This window comes from Muntiacus reevesi, chromosome 6 (genome assembly GCF_963930625.1).
Source record: "Muntiacus reevesi chromosome 6, mMunRee1.1, whole genome shotgun sequence".
Taxonomy (NCBI): Eukaryota; Metazoa; Chordata; class Mammalia; order Artiodactyla; family Cervidae; genus Muntiacus; species Muntiacus reevesi.
The window spans coordinates 15120263-15141135 of NC_089254.1; the positions used below are offsets into that span (position 1 = coordinate 15120263).

Consider the following 20873-nt stretch of genomic DNA (forward strand, 5'->3'; position numbering starts at 1 on the left):
GGTTCAAGTTATTAGAAAATTTCAATTTTTATGACCAGAAATTGAGATGTTTTTAAAGTATAGCATGTTGATATTCAGTATTATTAACACTGTGTTGTTACCTTGTTACCTGGTAACATATGTACAAACAAGTATGTAGATGTACATCTACAGGAACATTATTATAACAACATTACTAGCATCGCGTGGCCAAAATGTGTTCTGATGTTATTATTAATTAATGCATGCATTGTAACTGTGCACTTGGGCAAACTATTTCTTTTTTTTATTAAATTTTTTATTTTGTATTATAGTATGGCTAGTTAACAATTTTGTGACAGTTTCAGGTGGAAAGTAAAGGGACTCAATCATACATATACGTATGTCCGTCCTCCTCCAAACTCCTCACCCATCCAGGCTGCCATATAACACTGAGCAACGGTGCTGTACGCTAGGTCCTTGTTGGTTATCTGTTTTATTTTTAATTAAATTTATTTATTTTTAATGGAAGGATAATTACTTTACAGTGTTTTGTTGGTTTCTGCCAAACATCAACATGGATCAGTCATATTCTTATGTCTCCTCCCTCTAACCTCCCTCCCCACCCCACCCCTCTACATTGTTACTGAGCCCAGTTTGAGTTCCCTGAGTTATATGGCAAATTCCCATTGGCTGTCAGTTTTACATATGATAATGCATGTTTCCATGTTACTCTCTCCATATATCCCTCCCTCTCCTTCCTCCCCCCACGTCCATAAGTCTGTTCTCTGTGTCTCCACTTCTGCCCTGCAGAGAGGTTCATCAGTACTATATTTCCACATTCCATATGTATACGTTAGAATATGACTCTTTCTGATTCACTTCACCCTGTATAATAGGCTCTAGGTTCATCCACCTCATTAGTACTGATTCAAATACATTCCTTTTTATGGCTGAGTATCATTCCATTGTGTGCGTGTACCACAGCTTCTTTATCTGTTCATCTGTTGATGGACATCTCAGTTGCCTCCATGTCCTAGCTATTGTAAATAGTTCTGCAATGAACATTGGGATACATGTGTCTTTTTCAATTTTGGTTTCCCCAACATATATCCCTAGGAGTGGGATTGCTGGGTCATATGGTGGTTTTACTGCTAGTTTTTTAAGGAATCTCCATACTGTCTTCCATAGTGGCTGTATCAATTTACATTCCCACCAACAATGCAAGAGAGTTCCCTTTTATCAACACCCTCTCCAGCATTTATTGTTTGTAGGTTTTTTTTTTTTGTAGATTTTTTGATAATGACCATTCTGACTGGTGTGAGGTGATATCTCATTGTAGTTTTGATTTGCATTTCTCTAATAATGAGTGATGTTAAATATCTTTTCATGTGTTTATTACACCTGTATGTCTTCTTTGGAGAAATGTCTGTTTAGGTCTTTGCCCACTTTTTGACTGGATTGTTTGCATTTCTGGTGGTGATTTGTATGAGTTGCTTATGTATGTTTGAAATTGATTCTTTGCCACTTGTTTCATTTGCTATTATTTTCTTCCATTCTGAGAGTTGTCTTTTCACCTTGGTTATAGTTCCTTTGCTGTGCAAAAAGCTTTTTAAGTTTAATTAGGTCCCACTTGTTTATTTTTGTTTTTGTTTCCATTACTGTAGGAGGTGGGTTGTAGAGGACCTTGCTGTGATTTATGTCAGAGTGTTCTGCCTATGTTTTCTTCACAGAGTTTTATAGTTTCAGGTCTTACATTTAGATCTTTAATTCATTTTGAGTTTTATATTTGTGTGGGAAGTTGGGAAGTGTTCTAATTTCTTTCTTTTACACATAGCTGTCCAGTTTTCTCAGTAGCGCTTATTGAAGAGACTATAATATACCATTGTATATTCTTGCCTCCTTTGGCAAATATAAGGTACTGATAGGTGCATGGGTATATCTCTGGGCTTTCTATCTTGTTCCATTGGTCTCTATTTCTGTTTTTATCAAGTACCATACTGTCTTAATGACTATAGCTTTACAGTGTAGTCTGAAGTCAGAAAGATTGATTCCTCCAGTTTAATTCTTCTTCCTCAAGATTGCTTTGGCTGTTTGGGATCTTTTGTGTTTCCATATGAATTGTGAGGGGTTTTTTGTTGTTGTTGTTCTAATTCTGTGATAAATGTCATTGGTAATTTGGTAGGGGTCACATTGAATCTGTAGATTACATTTGGTAGTATTGTCATTTTCACAATATTGATTCTTCCAACCCAGGAACATGGACTATCTCTCCATCTGTTTATGTCATCTTTGATTTCTTTCATCAGTGTCTTATAGTTTTCTGTGTACAGTTCTTTTGTCTCCTTAGGTAGATTTATTCCTAGGTATTTTATTCTTTTTGTTGCAATGGTAAATGGGATTGATTCCTTAATTTCTCTTTCTGATATTTCATTGTTAATGTATAGGAGGCAGGTGATTTCTGTGTATTGATTTTGTATCCTGCAATTTTGCTAAATTCACTGATCAGCTCTAGCAACTTTCTGATAGTGTCTTTACGGTTTTCTACGTATAGTATCAATGTTGGCTGCAAACAGTAAGAGTTTTACTTCTTCTTTTCTCATCTGGATTTCTTTTATTTCTTTTTCTTCTCTGATTGGGCAAACTATTTCTTATAGCTTGGCCCTTTATTTAAGTCATAACCAATCCTGTAGCAGAAAGAAAACACGTATTTTGCTTCACTTGATTTTTTCCTTTTTTTCTTTAAATAAATATATATATATATTTATATAACAACATGAACTTAGAATAAATACTAATTATAGCATTTGTATGTAAACACTTATTGTGCTATGCTTAGTCGCTCAGTCGTGTCTGACTCTTTGTGACCCCATGGACTGTAGCCTGCAAACCTCCTTTGTCCATGGGGATTCTCCAGGCAAGAATACTGGAGTGGGTTGCCATGCCCTCCTCCAGGGGATCTTCCCAACCAGGGATCAAATCCGGGTCTCCTGTATTACAGGTGGATTCTTTACCATCTGAGCCACCAGGGAAACACTAGGACAAAGCTAAAATAAGTTGTAAAGTACAGTATTGATCAGCAGTAGACTTACCTTTAACTTCTACCTTGTTATTGTTCTAAATAGACAGTAACACATCTTAAATTTTTGTATTTAATTGCAGTAAAGTACCTGTAAGTTTTAGCATCCAAACCAGTGTTAAATGTACAGTTCAGTTAAGTACATTCACAAGGTTGTAAATCAGTCTCTAAAACTCTTATATTGCAAAACTCAAACTCTCTACCTGCCAATTAAACAACTCTGTTTCCTCCTTCCTCCAGCCCCTGGCAGCCACCATTCTACTTTCTATCTCTATGAATTTGACTATTCTAGGCATCGCATATAAAAGCAATCATACAGTGTGTGTGTTTTCATGACTGGCATTTTACTTGGCACAGTGTCTTCAGGATTCATCCATGTCATAGCATATGTCAGAATTTTCTTCCTTGAAAGGCTGAATAATACTCCCTTGTATGTATGTACCATACTTTGTTTATCCATTCATCTGTTGATGGATAATTGGGTTTCTCAGCTTTTTGACTTGTGAATCATGCTGCTATGAACATGGATGTGCAAATATTTCTTCGAGACCCTCCCTGCTTTCAGTTCTTTGGGGAATGTTTTGGACCGTGACTTAGAGCTATGCACAGAGCCGTGTCCGTACTCTCTAAACATTTAAACAATGTGGGAGGGAAGGAGAAATGAAGGAGGAGATAGTCACTCCCTAAATTAGGCCGATGGTACTCTGTCAGCCATGGAAGGTTATCTCAGCATCAGTGTGTCTCAGAGGGTGGTTTGTGAGTCAGCTCTATTAGAGTCTCCTAGAAGGCTAGCTAAAAATTTAGATTCTTTGGCTGTTCACTGAACTGAGCAAGTCCGAATCGCCCATGAGACTCAGGAATTTGTACTGCTGGTGATTGTCACACACTCTGATGTGAGATGCAGTGCCCCACCGGGGCATGTAGGAGATGTCAATGCATTTGAAGGTCCTGCTCTCTGCTGCTCTTAGCCCCTGCTCTCCCTTAGGGCACATTTGTCCCAGGCTAGCCCATGATACACTTTCTTTTCCATCCTGTCTGTATATTATAGCCCAACTAAAAGTTCCATAAGTATAAGAGTATGGCCAGGCCCGAGTTTACATGCCTAAACTTTGATCGCCTCCCAGTCGGGTTCCTCCTTCCTCGGGAGGCTAGTTGGCGATTCACTGTGGCTGTTTACCTGCTTCTAGTTAGTAGACCTGTGTACAGGTTAGGACTTTCTCCCTTAGACCTTGTGGTGTTGAGTTTTACCTGAGTTCCTAAAGGGACCAAACCACTTGTCTTATGTGAGCATTTTTTAAAAATGTATTTATTTTTAATTGAAGGATAATTGCTTTACAATATGGTGTTGGTTTCTGACATACGTTAGGATGACTCAGCCATGTGTATACATATGTCCCCTCCCTCTTTCTATGAGCATTAAAATTATTTTTAATTTCTTGGCCGTGCTAAATCTTCATTGCTGTGCAAGCTTTTCTCTAGTTGTGGTGAGCGGGGGTACTCTCTAGCTGTGGGTTTCTCATTGCCGTGGCTTTTCCTGTTGTAGAGCTTGGGCTCTAGGCACACAGGCTTCCGTAGTTGCAGCTCTTAGACTCTGGAACACAGGCTAAGTAGTTGGGGCATACGGGCTTAGTTGCTCCATGTTATGGAGGATCTTCCCTGGCTGGGGATCAAACCCGTATCTCCTGCAGTGGCAGGCCGATACTTTACCACTAAGCCACCAGGGGAGCCCCTTATATGAACATTTTAAATATGACATGTGGTGATCCTCAGGATAGCAATGTCACATGCTCACATTGTATAATCACATGAGAAGTGTGATGTCTTCAATAAAGCAGGCCAGTATTTTTTGCATTTTGAAAGCAAACTCCCGTTTTTCATCTGGGAATAACGTCACATGACCTCATCACATTCGTCAAACGTGGCTTTGCTTCTAGTTGTGATCTGTGGTTTGCAAGTGATTCATTTTTAAAATCAACTTTTCTTCAAATAATGTTGGTATATTTTCAGAAATACTCCTTTCCACTGAAAGTAATGATGCTGACAAAATATATGCTTTATTTTTAGTGAAAGGTGCTGAGATGGAAAGAAAGCCCTGATACGAAGCTTGTTCTTCTTATGACTGGCCAATTTTCCCAAAGTGTGCTTTGAATGAAATTTCTATTCCTTAATTGATTTGATAGTCCCATAATTTTCAGTTTGGGGCTAATTTCTACAACCAGTTTTTGTGATTACATTTAGTTGACTGAAAAATCCACTCTAGGATGCAAATTGATTGAAGGCAGGAGGAGAAGGGGACGACAGAGGATGAGGTGGTTGGATGGCATCACCGACTCAATGGACATGAGTTTGAGTAAGCTCCGGGAGTTGGTGATGGACAGGGAGACCTGGCTGCTGTGGTTCATGGGGTCGCAGAGTCGGACACGACTGAGCGACTGGACTGAGGCTGTAAATGCTCTGAGGCAGGGGTGGTGTCGCTGTAGTTCACGTGGTTCCCAGCATGATATGTGGCACATAATAGATTGTTGCGTTCAGTCACTAAGTCATGTCCGACCCTTTGCACGGACTGTAGCCCGCCAGCCTCCTCTGTCCTCCACTCTCTGCTGGAGTTTGCTCAGATTCATGTCCACTGAGTCAGGGATGCTATCTAACATAATAGGTATTCAGCAAATATTTGTTGAATGAATGAAACAACATGAAACTGATTGTAGTATGTTTCATGTCCTCATTTTATTGTTTCTGCTGGAAATTTTCTTTGCCGTGTTCTCTTATACTACTTACAGGGAGACCTGGGTTAGATCCCTGGGTCGGGAAGATCTCCTGGAGAAGACCCCAGTCCAGTAATCTTGCCTGGAAAATTCATGAACGGAGGAGTCTGGTAGGCTACAGTCCATCAGATTGCAAAGAGTTGGACACGACTGAGCAACTTTACTTCTTACACTACAACTCTTTGGTCCCTACCAGAACTCAAGTTTCAAGACACTGACAGCTTACCTACCTAATATCTCTGATTGGACCAATGGATGCTGTAGATGGAAAAACACATTTGATCTCATGGTATCCCTTATTTCTGTGTGGAAAACTGACTGAGCAGAACTTGTGACCCCAGCCAGTAACTCTACAAGTTTACTCTGTTGGTTGGAAAGCAGATCAGTCACTCTTGAGCGTGAGTGCCCTGGTACCAGTGACCTCTGCCTTGGTTGCATGATTGGTGATGGATCAATGCCATCGTTTTCCTCCCACAACAGGCAGCACATTTGAGTCTTTGTTTCAGGATACCAGATTAACTGGTAGAGTGAGCCTGGTTTTTGTTTTGTTTTTTTCTGTTTATAGATTTATGTCTCAAGCCCTACACCATTGAAAATCCTGCTTGTATCAGTCCCGTTTGTTTGCAACACGGCCTGTAGATGTGTTGTCAGCGGCCTGCTCAGAGCTAACCTTTGTGTAGCGGGTTCTTTTAGCAGCATTTTGGGATCCAGGGTCAGGAACGATGAGCCACCCAACATACTCTTGCAGGGTGTAAATTTATTCAGATTTAGGAAAGCTATCCAAAAAAAAAAAAAAATCACCTTTGAAGGCATATTTGTACAGCGTGATACAATATTCTACAAATGCAGAAGTACAAAATTACTTTGGCCTTTTGAGTTTCTAGTCTTCTAGTCTAAAAAAATGCCTGGGCTTATGTGTTTAATGTAGTGTTAAATACTTAATTGATGTTTTGGATTGCTTGAAATCTTCCAGAAAAATTTTTAACCATAGCTATATCATAACACGACTCAGAACTAAAGAAATCTGGAATTGCAGGACGAATTAATTCAGAGCAGACCAGGAGGATTGATCATTGAGTCTGACTTCTGTTGGATTTTTGGGTATTCTTACTTCCTTGAATGAATGTCCTTAAGTGTCCAGTGTGACCCTCAGCTTGCAGTGCAGTAAGCGAAATTTCAGCTGTATGATTTTAATAGCAGTCATAAATTAAAATCTGTTACATTGCCTAAAATTTGTATATAAAAGTGTTAAAATTAAGATTCACACTGTGTGTGTGCATGCATGCTCCATTGCTCAGTCGTGTCTGACTCTTTGTGACCCCATGGACTGTAGCCCTACTGGTTCCTCCGTCCATGGAATTTGCCAGACAAGAATACTGAAGTGCGTTGTCATTTCCTTCTCTGGGGGCTCTTCCTAACCCAGGGTTCATCCCTGAGTCTCCTGCATTAGCAGGCGGATTCTTTACCACTGAGATTCACACTAATATCTTTTAAAATGCATTGCGTGTTCTACTGAACCCTTAATTTAAATTTTTCTCCATATTTTAACAGTCGTTTATAATTCTTTTCAGGAGTTCTTCATGTGTGCCTAGAATTATCTTTGAACTATCCCCCTCTCACATACAGTTGAATCAACAGTGTTAACTTCATCTATCAGAATGATGCCAGTGTGTTAGTTGTAAGCATCTTTAGCTAATTTGGGTGTAATGATCTTGGTATGGTCATTTAATATATTCTTGGTACCATTTTAATTTGCTTTTCTTTAATTCCTCACTGGCTTGAACCTTTCCCTCTGTGTGTTTGCTGACTGCAGTCCTCTCTCCATGGCTCCAGTGTTCTTATTCCTGTCTTCTTGTGGGGTAACTGTTGTCAAGAGTCCTGGCCCGACAGCAGCAGGCTCCTGGGCAAGGCACATCTTTGGCAATTAGAACTTCTGCTTTCTCTCTGTCCTTCCTTTCTTCATTATAGTGGAAAACAGGGAGCATGTGGACAATATTCTCAAAAGTGGAAAAGAAGACAGAATGGAACTGGAGGAGACTTAAATATAATGTGTATGAAACCGAGTTGGATAACTTGTCTTGAGGAGTAATGAGAAGCTGCATGGTGACTTGGCACTGTCAGCAGACTTGGATTCCAGCACCAGATCTGCCATCCTTAAATGGATATTACAAAGCGGACCTCACCACATTGCATGGGGCACTAAATGAGTTTACAGGAGAGCCTTTCTTTGACCTCTGCTGTGCTGAAGATCTCGGCCACAGCTATTCACAAGGTTTATCTTTGCCCCAGCTCCTCTCCCTTCTTCCTCTCTGCCGTTAGTGTTTAGTATGTTATCTCATTTAATCTGTGTGTGCACATGCAGTCACTCAGTTGTGTCTGACTCTTTGTAGTCCCATGGACTGTAGCCCGCCAGGCTCTCTTGTCTATGAAATTCTCCAGGCAGTAATATTGGGGTGGGTTACCATGCCCTCCTCCAGGAGACCTTCCCCACCCAGGGATCAAAACCTGTGTGTCTTGCATCTCCTGAATTGGCAGACAGATTCTTTACCACTAATGCCACCATAATAGCCTTATTATATGTCATGATTCCCATTTTTCAGATGAGGAAATTGAGGCTCTGAGAAATTCAGTAATGTACCCAAGGTCATGGATTTGGCAAAGGCGTTGGGTTGAGTTCTGTCAGTTCCAAAGCCATTCTGTTGCCACCCTGCCAGGCCTCCTTGGGTAATGAGTGTGTGACTGAGGAATGAAAAGGAGTTAATGGAGAGGCCATTCCACTGTTCTTTCCACTACTTCACTCTGTGAATGACTAATAAGCAAACACTCCCACAGGGTATTTGCATTTTAAAAGAGGAGCTCATTAACCCTAATGAATCTCTAATTGGTAGAATTGTGGGGGGGATGTTTCTGAGCACTGGGGCTTTCTCCTGTGTCTTCAAGGTGTCTGGCTATCCTTTTCTCCTCTGTAGATTATCAGCTATTGTGGAATCAGAATCATGCAGTAGAATGCAGCCACAATCTGCTAGTCTGCCCCAAATGCAACTGCATGAATTAACAGGGAGTTTTAAAAAGAATCATCTAAAGGAAAAGAAGTATGAGTTAACATTGTATAAAATGAACGCTCAAGAACTAAATAACAAATTTAGCAATGTGGAAGATCTTAAAAGTCAGTAAAAATATTTCATATTCAATTTTAACTTCAGAAATGTTATAGTAGCATTCCCTGTAGTGTGACACTCTGCAAGATTTTAATAGAGTGAATAAAGTGGCTTTCTAGTAAAAAACATGGTGAAAATTTCTTCTTAGTTTCTTAACTGAATTTTTCAGAGCCTTTACTATGTCAAAGTACATTGAAAATCAATCGGGAGGGAATGCATTCTGTAGGTTTTTCCTCATACTTTTGACCAGAGAGCTATTTTTTCCATGGGAACCCCATTGAAACTAGTGTTTTGAAGACTACATTCTCAGATATGAAGCTCTAGATAATTCCTCTCTAATAAAAGGAAAGAAAGAAAACAGATTTCTGTGTTCACAGTTTTTCATCTGTAGGCAGGTTCCAGTGCTGTCCACACCAGGCCATTCCCTGTCCTGTTGGATTCTAGGGTGTTCCGGTAATAACACCCTCCTGACCCAGATAAGATCTGGACAATTTAGTTAAAAAAAAAAGAGATGAAGAACAAATTCTCATCTTTATTGCCTGTAAAGCTGGTGTTCAAGAACGTGGCTTCTGTCAAGAAGCAAATGGGTTTCCTGTTCTGAACCCCGTTAGGTGGAACTCCACCCTGTTGCAGAGTATGCGGGGCTGGGGCGGCCCTGCTCCAGTGGGAGGCCCCCTGTGCAGGGTCAAAGCAGAGGGGAGTGGGGAAGGGAGTCGGGCCAGGAAGAACCCCGTTAGCCTTGCCGCCCCCACGTCACCAACCCAGTGACTGGAGAATGGAGGGGGAGACTGGGGTGAATGTTAGTAACAGGGTTTCCTCCACATTGAAGGAGGCCTAAAGAGTGAGGGTGCTCCCTGACTCACCCACCACCCCTCCCCGGAAGAAGTCCCCTCTGGGTGGTCCCAAGAGGCAGTCGGGTTCCCCTGGCATCACTGGAAGCGTCTCCTCTCCTTTTCCCTTGCACCTAGTGCTCATTCTTCATCACTTCTCTCCTCTCCCTCCACCCGGGTCACCCAGTAGAATGAGATCATGAAGACATGCTTATCACCAGTCCTTTCTCATCTCCTTATATAGCATAATTCAGCTTTTTATCCTAGAAGAGGTAGGATATAAAATAGAGATCTGGAAACTGCAGCCTGACTCAGCCCACTTTTGTAAGTAAAATTTCACTGAAGCACAGCTCCATCCCACAGTCTATATATCTGTGGCTGTTCCCAGCTACGACGGTAGACTCCAGAAGTTTTGACAGAGAAGCCTAAAATGTTTCCTATCTAGCCTCACTAGTCTGAAATACACATGAAATTTCACTTCAGTCCTTTAAGTTCTGAAAGAGCTTCATTAATATGTATGAAGCCTGTCTCATTTAAATTGCCAGGCTCCTCTGTCTGTGGAATTATCCAGACAAGAATACTGGAGTGGGTAGCCATTCCCTTCTCCAGAGGAATCTTCCTGACTCAGGGATCGAACCTGGGTCTCTTGTATTGTGGGTGGATTCTTAAACATCTAGCCATCAGGGAAGCCCACACAGTAAAGTCATGGAGGAGGGAAATGGGGATGAGAATCAATTGTGGTGTTATAAATAAGACTTTATGAAATATTAATATTATGAATTTTTTTCTTTTTTCTAAATTGAAGTATAGTTGCTTTACAGTATTGTGCCAATCTCTGCCGTACAGAAAAGTGACTCAGTTATATACATATACACATTCTCTTTCAATATTCTTTTCCATTATGGTTTATCCCAGGAGACTGGATATAGTTCCCTGTGCTATACAGTAGGATCTTGGCGTTTATCCATTCTACATGTAATAGTTTGAGTCTGTTTTTGTTGTCTTTTTCCTTCCTTTTAAATAGTTGAGTTGCAAATGAAAGTTTTGAATCTATGGGTGCATGCTCAGTCAGTCCAGTCATGTCTGACTCTCTGCGATCCTATGAACCTGCTAGGCTCCTTTCTCTGTCCATGGTGTTTTCCAGGCAAGAGTACTGGAGTGGGTTGCTGTTTCCTTTTCCGGGGAGCTTCCTGATCCAGGGACCAAACCTGCATCTCCTACATTGGCACATAGATCCTTGACCACTGAGCCACCTGGGAAGCCCTATTCAATCTATACAGCACATAAATTAGAACTAACTCATCTGAGAACTGAAGCATCATTTCACATTCATCACATGCATCTTTATTTTTATTGTTGAAGTGTCTTACTTTCATATGGGTTATAACAAGTTAGGGAAACTAATTGAATTTTTACTGTGATAAAATAATTCTTCAGTGAGAGGAAAATAGTTCTGTTTCACTGTGACCTGTTCTTTTCTGTTTGCTGTTTTTGTAGTTTTCACTTTGCGCCTTTGTTTATAGAGAATAACCTTGCAGGTCGCATTTTTCCTGGTAATCAGTTACTGTCTTGAGTCATCACCAAATATGGCATTTCAGTAACCCATGACTGTACAGTTGCTTCCAGGCAGATGTGTCGTGTGGTGTCAGGAACACTGGCTGACAGCCCTTCTGGCTATTCGAGCAGTAGGGAGGTGTTGAGAAAGTCTGGGATGTCCCTGCTGGCCCGGTGGTTAAGAATCCGCCTGACAGTGCAGGGGATGTGGGTTCAGTCCCTGACTCCGGGAACTAAGACTCCACACACCCCAGGGCAACCGAGCCCATGCGCCAACTACCGAGCCTGCGCTCTGCAAGAGAAGCCACTGCAGTGAGAGGCCACGCATCCCAGCCGGAGGGTAGCCCCTGCCCGCCACAACTAGAGAGAGCCCCCACACACAGCGATGAAGACCCAGCAGCCACAAGCAAATACAGACATGAAGGAAAAGTGTGGTACAGATACTTACCTTGAAATCAGAAATTGGCAAAGAAAGCACAGACTTGAATGATTTCACCCAAATACAGTGTTTGTGTGGCTAGTGGATGGCCCTATAATCATTTTAAAAGGTTAAAAAAAACACTTTCTTGAGTAAATGACCTTTCATGTTGGATGACACATACTTTAGTCTCAACCTGTGGCATGTGAGTTGTTAGACACACCTGACTCCGTGTACAGAGGCGTGCATTACCTGGGCTGCCTGTGCTGCTGGGGCCTCAGGGTCCCATTCTCTCTACCCAAGCAAGCTAAACAACTCGTGGGTTGGTTTTGCCGTCCATGAACTGGGGGTTGATTCGCTTATCCCTAACTTTCAAAGAGAAGGTGCATTTCTGAGAATAAGACTCTTCCCTATGTGCAAATAAATGGTCAGTTTAGATAATAACTTAAAAAAAAATCAATCAAAATTGTTCTACATTCTAGTAATAAAAGTAAGCCGACATAATTTTTCACATAATGACTATTACCTCTATTATCCTATAGATGTAATTTAAGTTCCTGATGCTTTTATTTCAGCATGATTTTTAAAAAATCATTAACTTTTTAAAATCTAACAAGTTATGCCCCAATTACCAACCACTAGTAACAATATAGCAGAATGGTATTTAATCAATTTGCTTTTTAAGTTTCACAGATATGTTTTAGATGAAAAAGACTTAATTGTATGCTCAAATAAAGCTTGTATTACATACTAGTTAGTATTGTCACGGGCTTCCCAGGTGGCTTAGTGGTAAAGAATCTGCCTGTCAGTGAAGGAGATGTGGGTTTGATCCCTGAGTCAGGAGAATTCCCTGGAGGAGGAAATGGAAACCCACTCTAGCATTCATGGACAAGAGGAGCCTGGCAGGCTATAGTCCATGGGGTTGCAGAGTTGGACCCGACTGTGTAACTCAGCACACATGCACAGTATTATCACAGTTTTATAGACTAGAAACTATAGATAGAAGTTCACTAATTTACTCAGCTAGTATTAATGAAACGCCTACCATATGCTGGGTTCTGACCAACAGTATGAATGCCTCACTTAGCTGAGAACACAGTTTGTAGGCTGGACTATGCATGACGTGCTTGGATTTTAAACATTTAGTGATTTACTTTATCTTATGTCAATAAACTACCAACTTAATTCTTAATTGTTTTAGAATTTAACAGAATTTTATTTAATTCTTTAACATTTTACAGGGCCCTTTCTTGATTATAGCCATTGGTAAACTTCTGTGTTTCACTGTGGAAAAGTTAAGCCCAGCCCAGACTTCCACACTTTATTACCGCCAGTGAAGACTGTGATCTTCCCTGTGTTAACAAATTCCTAACCTTTAGTGTCAGCCAAGTCATCGTGTATGGATTTTGTAATCTTCCCTCTTGTGGACGTTCCTGGTCTGGCCTAACTTTATGGGAAGAGCAGATACTAGATTAACTTCTCATTATGCTTTTAAGAAGTAGACTCATTGTTTCTTTACCTACCATGTGTTAATCACAGATGACTGGTGTTAGTCAATAAATTAACATAGACTATTAGTACATTAAATTATGCTTGTACTGACCTAACTATATTTCTGTCTGTCCTATGTCCTTAGAGGCAGCCTAGTCACCAGCTTGGTTTAGTAATGTAACCCTCCCAGGCACCACCTTTAGGATTAGGCTATTAACTGAATGCTAATTTATGAATTTGTTCATTGTTCTTTCCTGTTGTAAAAATGGTTTGACATATGGTTAATTATTACATACATACATGCAGTCTGAAGTAGATCTACAGAGACACAAATAAACACTTATAAAGAGTAAAACTTCTTAAAAGACACATGTAGAGGACAGTTATTCATGTTAGAAAGATGTCTAATGTTTGAAAGTAATTTGCTTTATCTCTTTAAGTTATAACCTTTCCTAGTTTATTTGAAATATGACTTGATTTACAAAATATTAACTCACTTGATTTTTCCAGAGTAAACCTGTATAAAGCAGGACACACTTCTGGTTTAGATTGTTTGTCTCTGTATTTATGATTTTTATGACCTATATAAAATTACTATTCTTAAATATTAACTTGCTTACTCCACAGTGTGAACATACAACAACAGAAGATATTTCATTTTCTTTGGGACATCAAACAAAATTTTATTTAAATCTCATTTTCTGGGTTATTTGAAAAGGTTTCATTCTGTATTTAATTATAATAAAAATGTCCCATATTCTTCTATTAAAATTAGTCCTTCAGTGAAAATCCTATGTACCTGTTTACCTATAAGTTCTTTATTTTAAATTTCTTTTTAATTGGAGGATAATTGCTTTATAATATCGTGTTGGTTTCTGCAGTAAGATGAATCCGCCATAAGTATACACCCCTCCCTCTCAGCCTCCCTCCCACCGCATCCCCAGCCCACCCCTCTAGGTCATCACGGAGCATCAGGTTGAGCTGCCTGTGTTACACTGCTGCTTCCCACTAGCTGTTTTACACGTGGTATTGAATATATTTCAGTACTGCTCTCTCAGTTCATCCCATCTCCTTCTCCCGCTGTGTCCGCAAGTCCTTCTCTATGTCTGTGTCTCCATTCCTGCCCTGCAGATCGGTTCATCAGTACCATTTTTCTAGATTCCATATATTGTGTTAATGTACAGTATTTGCTCTTCTCTTTCTGACTGACTTCACTCTGTTTAACAGGCCTTTTTATGGCTGAGTGACATTCCACTCTGTGCGTGTACCGCAGCTTCTTTACCCACTCGTCTGTTGATGGACGGCAGGGTTGCTCCCGCATCCTGGCTGTTGTAAATAGTGCTGCAGTGAACCCTGGGGTACACGTGTCCTTTTGAGCTATGGGTTTCTCGGGATATATGCCCAGGAGGGGCGTTGCTGGGTCATGTGGTAGTTTTATTCCTAGTATTTTTTAAGGAACCTCCATGCTCTTCTCCACAGTAGCTGCACCGATTTGCATGCCCACCACAGTGCAAGAGGGTTCCCTTCTCTCCACACCCTTTCCAGTGCTCATTGTTTAGTAACGGAAGGTATTTCAGATAAGTGGTAGACAGTTTGGCCACAACAGCATGATAAAGTTTTGGGACTTTTTCTCTGTCTAATAGGAGATACAGCGCATGAACAAAGAGTGGCAGCAAGAGGCAAAACTTCAGATGCAGAAGACAACCAGCCTTCGGAGGTGAGTGAAGCTCAGTGAGTCCTTTTGGGGTAAATCCAAGCAAGCCACTGTGGTAATATAGTCCTCTGAGGGTAAGCAGTCCCTTCCTTTCTGGCAGACAGGTGCCGAGGGCCCAGGAGAACGGCTGAGCTGCCAGAAATCAAGGCAGGGTGGGCAGGAGTCGCTTCCAAGTACTGAGCTTTTCCTGGTGCCGGTGATGAAAGCTTCCTGTTGGAAACAGAGGCATAGGACACCGAAGTTAAAACACTTGAATTATTTTTCTTGAGTGAGTCTTTTCTAATACGTTTGAATGAATAGGTAGTATATGAACCTATAGAGAAAGCTTTGAAAATAACCTCTTCAGAACTGTCTTACATTAGCATTTCCACCACCACAGTACACGCCTTGACATTGTTCAGTAAAAAGACTAGAGTTTTTATTCTTTTTCTATGTGAGAAAATTATTTGCTCCTTGTGAGTACTTGAGAGTGTAGTTCACTTCCTTCCATAGTCTGTGTGGAAACATGCTGACCTTATTGAATCACTGAAAGAATCATTTTTAAGACTGGGAGAATGGTAACTATTGGAGTGGAAGAGATATCCATGGATTTTGAAACTTTCTGCATGGTGACACACCTCTTGTAGAAAGTGAGGGTATCGCATACAACTGGAGTGAGGTCAGGGTACCTGGCCTGTTTGACTCATCACTGTATCCACAAAGCCTAGCACAGAAAAGGAAGTCAAAAGTATTTGTTAAATGAATGAACACAATCATGAGTTATAAGTCGAGAGTAATATTCATCTTAAGAAGAGAGGTTTTGGGGTTTAGATTTTCCACAGTGAGTAAATATTTTATAATCAAGAGAGAAACTTCAAAGCAGTTACTTGGGAAACAAAATTGATGTACAAAAAGAAAAGAGCCATATTTTCAATAAAACTGTGCATTTGTTTTTTTCTGTTACTGCATGCAACTGGTATTCATTAAGCAATGACTGTGTTCAGTGCACTATGCAAGGGGCTGAGTATATAGTGGTGAAAAAAAAAGATACAAGGACAAAGAAAAATCTGCACTATATATGTCAAAGCATCTTGATCTCTTTTATTTACTCAGATATTTAGTGAATACTGAACATAAGTAACATCTTTTTTGTTTTTTTAATCGGGGGTTAATCGAGTTAGTTTCTGTTGTACAGTGAAATGAATCAATTATATGTATACATATGTCCCCTCCCTTTCAGATCTCCCTTCCACCTTAGGTAGTAGCATCTTTGATAGGAAATAAAGGTTGATGTATTTGAGCTTTAGGAAAGAACCACCAAAATGGTTTAGAAATCATCCATGATTACTTCAGTTTTACTGCTTAGGTATATATGTGATTCAGTGGAAATGTCTGCCGAACTCAATTATTTTTAAAAGTTGATTTATTGATAGAAAGAATTCCAAGGTTAATTTTGAAGGAAAGAAGCTTTTGAGAATAGATCCTCTGAGATTTGAAACTAGCTCATTATTGGAGCTACTTCACTTACAAGTTTCTAAACAGTTCAGCCTTTACTTGAGCAAAGAACTATTGATCCCTGGCTCTACCACCCGGAGGCTTCTCTCTGCTCTTTTTCACCATCAGTGTTAAATAGCATCACCCTCTGAAGAGTGGTTTAGAATCACACCCCTCAGGTACCCCTGACTCCTGTTCCCTCACACTCTACATGCATTTCCACCAGTAAGTCCTGTCTCCTCCGCTTCCCCACACATCCTGACTCTAACCACTTCTCAATGCAGGCACTGCTAGAATCCTAAGCCACCAATTTCACCTGGACTCTCTGCCTCCATTCTTCCCCCTTAAGTCTGTTCTCTTCACAGCAGGCAGAAATTGCATCAGATCACATCACTCCTTGACTTCAAGTCCACTGACTACCCACTGTGTGAACTCAGTCGCTCAGTTGTGTCCAACTCTTTGCTGCCCCAGGGACTGTAGCGCACAGGCTCCTCTGTCCATGGGACTCTCCGGGCAAGAATACTGGAGTGGGTTGCCATGCCCTCCTCCAGGGGATTTTCCTGACCCAGGATTCAAACCCACATCTCGTGTGTCTCCTGAATTGGCAGGTGGATTCTTTACCACTGGCCCCACCTGGGAAGCCCTAGGAGTTACCATAAATCTGTTAACTTAGATTATTTTTGACATTCAATACATTAGCAGGGTGAAGTATTATGATTTCAGTTGGGTTTTTGAAAGATATACATCTGATTAAAATGTAACTATTGTACCTAGCAAAAAGATTTTCATTAATTTCCTTTTTAATGGCTATACAACAAATGCTGAAATATTATTTATAAGGAAAACATGTTTGGTCAGTTTGTATAGGTTCCCTGGAGCTTAAAAATAACACTCTTAGTTACCAAAATATATGTTGATTTTCTAAGAACCCTTTGGAGAAGGTAGATTTTAGTATCCCCAAATGAATTTTTTGGTGAATTCAAATAAGCACGTAGATCGACTACTGTTTTCAAGGAATTTGGTTGGACGTGGGGCAAAGAGGATATAAAAGTATGTAAGACTTCATGATTCTTACTTACATTCTCAGTCTATTCATGAACATCAGACAACTCCACAAGTCATTATAGTAAAAGGTGGGATAGACACATTTCTTAAACTCCTTAACTACAAATTAAACTGAGATTTCAGTGGAGGAAGAAATATCATTAGTGAGAATTAAGAAAGGCTTCATGTATTAGGTGAGCTTTGAACTATGACAAAAATTTTTTTTTTTTTACAATTTATGCAATTTTATATACTAATATAAATTCCTGTGAAATGAAATTCCTCATTAACATTTTAGACATACAGGAGCAAATCATGGTATGAATCTACTTTCCACACATGGATCTCAGTGACAGATAATAAAGTATTTAAAAAAAAAAAAGAATGGAACTTGGCCTATGCTATACTGTAGTTTTAATGGCAGTTATAATATTTTGTTAAGTAGTCTGTGTTATTTTCCCTTACACTTTATAGCCCAAGTATACTTCAAAAACTGTGTTACCTCTCCAAGTACAGCTTTCCCACAGACATCATGGAAATTCTAGATGAAGTACATTTGAAAAAAGGAGATCTGGTTTGGGCATCAAATAAGCTACATTTTACAAAGTTGGAGTAGGACTTATTTTAATGCACAGACGATTCTATGAGAAGCAACATGTTTTATTAAATAATTAGTGGGATTTTTTTACTTCATGAAACTGAAACTAATGTAGCATTCATTCCAGGAAATCATACTTTCTCAAGTATGTTTGTCTCGTCTTTACTCCCCCTCTGTAAATATTTTAGGTTTCTCTTAATTATAACTTTATTTGCTATTGTTTGTACTTTAGCTTTCCCTGAGTATAATCCTAAAGTATCGTTCCCTAAAGTAGGATAACTTAAGGAGACAGTGAACTATCTAGTTATCAAATGTGGTTTCTCCCAGATTGTGCTTTAGTCTGAGTCTTAATTCCCATTTATAACTCTTTACAGAATTCACATGTTTTCCGTGTGTAGCATATAAGCTCCTGTAAACCCATATTTGAGCTTATTAAAATCAAGTCATGAGACTGTACTACTTGAGGAAAAAGTGATAATTTGGAACTAATTATCCAGTTGGAAGTTTATCTGCCTCCTTCTGTTCCTTTTTTTTGTAGTTGCCTCGCTGGGTAAATTTTGGTAGTGAGTTGTAAGGACATTGCAACAACTTACTGTTTTCTGCTACTGTAGGAGCCTGGTTATTTACAGGTCAGGGGGATAAACCCAGAGATTAATGGGGGAACTGGTTTTGAATTTTTGTCATGATTCATCTCTGCAAGGAATTAGCAATATAAGTAAGTAGTCATTCTTTTCTAATCTTCAGTTGTGGAAAGTGTTTTATATTGTGAAAACTAGAACAATATTAGTTACTGATTTACTGCTGATTATTTTTTGGTTTGTAGGTATATTCCAAGAGCTGTGAATATATAAATATCAGTTTTTTAAATAGAATTGCATCAATTTTGGTGACTATTAATTTTAATCAGTTTTAGAAGATACTTTTAGATTGCATTTGTTGAACTTTATTTGTACTACAAAAATTATTTTTTTAATTTGCCTTTTTTATCCTCTTTTATTGAAGTACATTTGACATGCAATATTATGTTAGTTTCATGTGTACAACATAGTGCTTCAACATTTGTTTGCATTGCAAAATGATCACCTCAATAAGTCTAGTTACCATCTGTCACTATGCAAAGTTAATACAGTATTATTGACTGTACACCCCATGCTATACATTACATCCTCATGACTTATAACTGGAAGTCTGTATTTCTATAACTGAAATTTGCATTTCATTTTGGTCTCCAAGACTGAGGAGTATGTTTATTTATTTATTTAGTTCACTAACCTAAAGATAACAAAATACAAAAACAAGCCAATAAAAATGTCCCCACAAAACCACAGCTCCATTTGTGTGTTTGTCTTGAGTGACAACTAATTCACATATGCATATGGAGACACATATAAAATAATAACTAACAGATGGTATAGCTGCAAAGTAGGATTTATAAAGATTATTATCAGCTGGTGGTACTGAGATACTACTGTGGTTATACTGACAGAAGACACAAAAATTGCTTATAATAATAAACTGTGACACTAATATCCCCCCAACTTCTGTTAGCCAAAGTAGCTTACCGCATATTTAATATAAATTTTTTAATGAAGACATAAAATAATCGTACAGCCAGTTTGTACTAGGGAATTTAATAGACAGCAGTTGTAAAAACAGTAAGATTAGTAACAACAACAGCAAAACATTTGCTAAGATCGTTAAGTGCATAATAGTAGAATCCCTGGAGAGTAAGGTAAGGATTTGGGGGACTCTGTTTATTCATGTCTTTTGAAGTACACATCTCAGTCTAGTGCAGTGTGCACAGTTTTTGTATTTTCTTACTTGCATTTTTATAGATTGTTGAGTTACATGTGAAATTCATAGTTTAGTAATTTAGGGAACAAAAATTGATCTTTTGAAAAAGGCATAGAATGAACATGTATTAATGGAAGTGTTCACTCTTTTTTTAATGTGTTTTTATATTTTGCTTTATGTCTTTTGACAAAGCTATAGGCCGTCAGATTCTGTAGGGATGAATTTTCTTTTTCTTTTTCTTTTTTTTAGATAGTCATTAAAATGAATGAAAATATCCTTGAGGTTTGTGAATTCCATATGGTGTAGACTTTGGTTACCACTCCTTAAAAAGGGGTATAAGATTATCTTATTAAAGACTGAATTCTGTGTAGAAAAAAATTAAGACTGGGTACTACAGAAAAAAGGAAACTTTAGTGATTCTCAGGAATAGCAAATATTCATCCCCTGGTTATCATGATTTTGGTTTTAAGATTTTTTTAAGTATAACATGATACATGTTAATAAGTTCATAAATTTACATTGTGGGGGTTATAATGATGATTATGAAACTATTCTCACAAGATATTAATAATCCAAATACAGGTACAATGGGAATTGCTATTGAAGGCAGTCTAAATTGGTACAACCATTTTTGAAAGCATTTTGGCAATAAGTATCAAGAATCATAAAGACATTAACATACTTTGACAGTAATTCCACTTTTAGGATTCTAAGAAAATACTCTTAAATCCACAAGAGGTTGTATGTGCAGAAAGATGGCAGTCCACTTAATGGAATATTTTTTAGTTTTCAATAAAATATAAAGACTCTTGGTTTTATAATTTCAGTTAGAAAATTTGAGGTGCAAAATTATATTTTAAACTGTGTAGAAAAAGGCGATGTAGTAGATAAAAACATTAAGAGTAATTGCCTTGGGAATGTCAGATTAAATGGGTTAAAGCACACTCTCCATTGTTCACATTTTCCTGTTTGTCTGTGAATATATCTTAATTTTAAA

The 20873-nt window shown here is 38.9% G+C and overlaps 1 protein-coding gene across 3 annotated transcripts in view; it reads left to right on the top strand.

Annotated features, from left to right (window-relative positions):
- Window positions 1-20873, top strand: part of UMAD1 (UBAP1-MVB12-associated (UMA) domain containing 1) — a 339161-nt gene that overhangs the window by 169942 nt on the left and 148346 nt on the right. For all 3 annotated transcript variants that reach the window (XM_065939072.1, XM_065939073.1, XM_065939074.1), the window contains exon 3: window positions 14897-14970. In XM_065939072.1, the coding sequence (XP_065795144.1) occupies window positions 14897-14970 (74 nt within the window). The remainder of the gene's footprint in view (window positions 1-14896; window positions 14971-20873) is intronic.